The sequence below is a fragment of the Asparagus officinalis genome, chromosome 9 (assembly GCF_001876935.1).
Source record: "Asparagus officinalis chromosome 9, Aspof.V1, whole genome shotgun sequence".
NCBI lineage: Eukaryota > Viridiplantae > Streptophyta > Magnoliopsida > Asparagales > Asparagaceae > Asparagus > Asparagus officinalis.
The window spans coordinates 56,212,411-56,217,071 of NC_033802.1; the positions used below are offsets into that span (position 1 = coordinate 56,212,411).

At 41.8% G+C, this 4,661-nt stretch overlaps 2 protein-coding genes across 2 annotated transcripts; both read right to left on the bottom strand.

The window, feature by feature from the left end:
• Positions 462–1,496, bottom strand: LOC109823467 (integrator complex subunit 3 homolog). Its single transcript, XM_020389752.1, is given in 3 exon segments — positions 462–835; positions 838–1,138; positions 1,248–1,496. Coding segments are annotated over 3 exon segments (924 nt in total).
• LOC109824215 (protein ABC transporter 1, mitochondrial-like) lies at positions 3,180–4,655 on the bottom strand. The gene is made up of 2 exons (XM_020390752.1): positions 4,392–4,655; positions 3,180–3,464 (listed from the first exon to the last, which is right to left on the bottom strand). The coding sequence occupies exons 1-2, from the start codon at positions 4,500–4,502 to the stop codon at positions 3,330–3,332; spliced, it is 246 nt and encodes an 81-aa protein (XP_020246341.1). The 5' UTR covers positions 4,503–4,655; the 3' UTR covers positions 3,180–3,329.

A 4,661-nucleotide genomic window follows, 5' to 3' on the forward strand; every position in this document is an offset into this window, starting at 1 on the left:
TATATATATATATATATATGAAATGTTTTCCTAAGGTGACACCTTAGATTCCCACCTAAGGACGCGGTCTAAAATCACATAATTTCCTTTTTTTTACGATCCGCTCCATTGAACTTGATCTACACGTTCTTAAATCCAAACATACCATTTTTAGGGTGAACCCGTCGTGTTTTGACCCTTTATCCACTCACCACAAATTTAACGGTTTCGAATGAATAGAACTTTTTGCACGGCTCAACGAAGGGTCAAAACATGACGGGTTCACCCCAAAATTAGTATGTTTGGGTTTAAGAACGTGTAGATCAAGTTCAACGGAGCGGATCACAAAAGAGTCCGGTTCTGGTACGCATAAATGCGTACGCATTTATGTCCGCAAAAGCCCAAAATTTTTTGAGAAAGCGGGCCCGACGCGAGGTCTCAATCAGCGTAGGCTAGCTTTTGGTGGGGCCCTACTGCAAAAATCAGATGAACCCTTCATAACAACTCTTAAGGTTCGAAGTAGAAACAAAAGTGCTGAGCCTCTCTCTGAGCAATGGTGAAAGCAAACTACAAGAAATAAGAGGCTCCAAAGATCGAATCACTCCTTTCCTCACAAGTATTCCAAATGATGTCGCTGCTCCCCAAACAATCATTTCCTTTCGATGAACATCATAATTATCCACCAACAGAAACAAAAACTCCAAAAGGGTGTGAGTGATATCAACATATTGTGGCAAAGAATTCACCATCAAGAGCATTGCAGGCTCTATATTCATAATATTATCCACCTTCTCATCAAAGAACAACCAATCATTGAACAAAGCAAGCTTCACATTTGCCAGAAAATAGTTCTTCCACAACAAGTCAGAAGCCAACCAATGACTGCCCATCTTGATATAACATCTGAATGAATAATCTCATTCGAAGGATGATGAGCACAACATATAAACCGAACAATGTCAATAATAACAGTTTCACTACTGGGCAAACTCAAGTGTTTCTTAGCAAACCAAGCTTGATATCTCTTCTAATTCCCCCATTTCACACGAGTAAGCAAAAATCTCAAGTGGGTCTCCATTTCAGGACTAATTCTCAGCAAAAAATACTGACTTGAAGTCCTCACACAATACAACTGTGAAATATCTGTAAAGCCCGGTACCTAAAATTTACTAGGATCAAACAACAAATCTTTCCAAATTTATCTAAATTCCGGGATAAAAACCAAATCTTGCAGCAGCCTAACCAAATCTCTACCAATCTTCACACACAAAGCAAAGCATGCCGAGCTTGCTTCCGCCGTCGGAGGCGAGGCCTGTGTGCATCTCGACGGTCATCGCGCCCACCACCTGCCTCAGCCTCGCCGTCGACGTCGAGCATCCCCCCTCGAACTCCGCGAGAATCTCGAGGATCCTCGACCATTTCCGGCGATTCTTGACTCGTTTGGTCACCAGGATCCCGGCAATCGTGAGGGAGAGAGCGGCGCAGCCCACCGCTATGCCGAAGCCCACCAGGTCCATCAACGATTAAGGGGTCATGGCTGAATGTGGATGAGAGAGACACCAGAGATGAGAGAGAAGGGGATAGGTTTTATTTATGGGCTCTTTTGCATATACGCCTTTCTCAAAAAATTTTGGGCTTTTGCGGGCATAAATACGTACGCATTTATGCGTACCAGAACCGGACACCGCCACTCTTAAGGAATTTGCGGGCATATATATCAGTGCGTTTCTCATACGCACTGATGCGTACGCACTTTCCTCCGTTCTCTCTCTCCCCAAAAATTCAACTCAATTTTCCCCCAAATTCCTTAATCCCTCTCCCCCTTCCTACGATTTCAGCCCAAATCATCACTACGACACCGACACTGCCAGCCCGCCCTCCGTCCGCCACCGACGATGCCACGCCCCCATGACACCGATGCCGCCAGCCCGTGATCCGTCAGCCCTCCTCCTCCGCAATCTCGCCATCGAACTCCTCCTCCGCCTTCAGCCCTCCTCCGTTGAGCTCCTCCTCTGTCCTCCAACGATGACGCCACGCCGCCACGACACCAAATCACCACCAGCCCGCCCTCCGTCAGCCCTCCTCCTCCGTAATCTCAGCGTCGAGCTCCTCCTCCGCCTTCAGCGACAACTCCAACGTGATCTCACCATCGAGCTCCTCCTCCAAGATCTTTGAGGAACAGACAAAGATCAATCAACAATAATGTTAATCTACAAGAGACAATGGACAAGGAGGTGGAGACTCACAGGCTTGAGCACGGTCCCAAGCCTCGTAGAATCCCAGGAAGCAACGATGAAGAGGAGGACGTTGAGGATATTGTTACTGAGGACGAACTCATGGATGAGGTCCTTGGAGTTGTCGCTGAGAGGGTTGATGGTGGTCATGTTTCGATTCTTTATCCTCTGTAGTGTTTTGTCCTAGATTTTACATTTTCCGCCTGCTGCCCATTTGCCTGAAGCTATATTAGAAGACAGACGATCAAGTCACAACTACCAGGATTTTGAGATTTACAGAGACGAGATGTACGAAGATGAACGATGGAAAGAGACTAGAAATCTGGATGGACAATGATACTACAAACGATCAAGTCACAACTTCACTAAACACGAGCATACCACGTGATCGAAGACATCTAGACACCCGGTATTGTGTTTAGATTAGCAGGCTGAGCATTGGACATGTGGAAGACTGGTATTTATTCAGAAATGGGGTCCTGGCAGGTTATTTAATTTTGGTTTGCTTTAATTGGAAGGGAAAGGGAAAATCAAACTATATACTGGATGCTTAAATTAGCAGGCTGAGCATTCTTGTGTTTGTACTTCTTGTATTTGTCAAAGACTTGTTACCCTGAATTTGTTTGGATAAATGCTCTCAGGAAGTTTTGACAGTGCTGAACGTTAAAAACATTTGGCTTACAGCTGCAAAAAAATTTTATCTTGAAAGAAGTTTGCTGCTTCTTAGAGGCGTAAATTTCTACTAGCACTCTTATCCCTTTGGAATTTGTGTAGTTGAGGAGAGACTGATATTGTTTCTATTGATTACAGATATACAACCTTTAGGTACGGGGATGCATAACCATTCCATTTAGCAACATCCCATTTAAAAAAACTAGGATGCATTGCATACTTCAAAGAGATTCACACAATTCTTCGAACACTTAATTTTCAACTACGGATCAAGAAAGCCAACATTTAGGCTTATATCATAAGATTCACACAACTTGTATATACAGAAGACCACTGCTCAACAAAATCCCCACATCAAACTATAGTCTTATACAACGCATGAAGTGGATTATAGCAGTTGGAAACATCACAAAATATTACATCTGAAGAAGATTACATAAATGCTCAACAAAATCCACAGAGATACTTTTCTCGTGTTGCAAGAAGATGGCATTTGATCACATTACAAAAATCACCATAAATCAACAACACAGGAGATGCAAGGTCCAGAACGATTATGTAGCTCATCAATCTTTTTCTCTGCAGCAAGAAATCAGTAACAGTTAATACATAGACTTGTTATCTACAAAAATCACAACATACTACAACCTTGACACCAATTAAGAATTAGACATATAAAGTAGTTAACAAAATAAATCATATATTTCACTCATAAACAATATCATTATCTACTAGGCTTTCATTGTTTGATTCTACAATACAATCCTGTTTACAATATCACTAGGCATTCATGGGTACAATTATATAGGTTGTGAGAACGCCGATTCACCCATGATTTATGTTCATCATTTTCTATATATAACAATAACAGTCAGTAATGCACAAAATCTCATGAGTTGGAAGCACTATTAAATTTATAGTTTCTTTGATTGACATTCAAATATACTATCAAATTCTTTCGAGTTTTGAAAGGAAAACAACCAAACAAAATTTCTTCATAGAAACGCCTATTTTACATATCAGTATAATTGTATTTATATCTTCAATAGCATGGAGTATGGGATCAACTCCAATGATAGTGAGAAATGCCAATCTCCCCCCATCAAACATACTCAGCCAGCATCACATTATATGCTACCAAAGGCTTCCTGCATTTGTTAACCAGATCCAAAATTGGTTCATTAAGTCACTAGGTTGTCCTTCGAATTGTAATGGTAATGAAAAGATTACAAGCAAAGGCTTCCTTCATTCGTTAACCAGATCCAAAATTTTATTAATGAAGTGTTTTTTACATGGTATCATGTTAATGTACATTGAGACCATCATCTTAAACAATATTTTAGTTTAAGAACTTGAAATCAACCATGTTGCCCCAACAATCTTTCATATATATACGGATAGCATTTATGAATCTAGTAGTACCATCAGTGCAAGTCAAGTTACAATTTGCAGCAGACAGACCAATAAAGACTATTAAGAGTTTTAGTAGCAGGAAAATCAAAATACCTGGCCAATAATTGCTGCAGCGAGAGGCTCATAATCAAAACTCCTTAACTTAGACGACCAATCAGGACCTAGTTCAGCATCCAAAACGTCATTAAGCTGGCTCCTGGGCATCACATCTGCACCTTGGCGAACAATTTATAACGCTGCCAAAATCTGTGTCCTGGCGGCGTGGCGTCATCGTCGGCGGACAGAGGAGGAGCTCGACGGAGGAGGGCTGAAGGTGGAGGAGGAGTTCGATGGCGAGATTGCGGAGGAAGATGGCTGACAGAT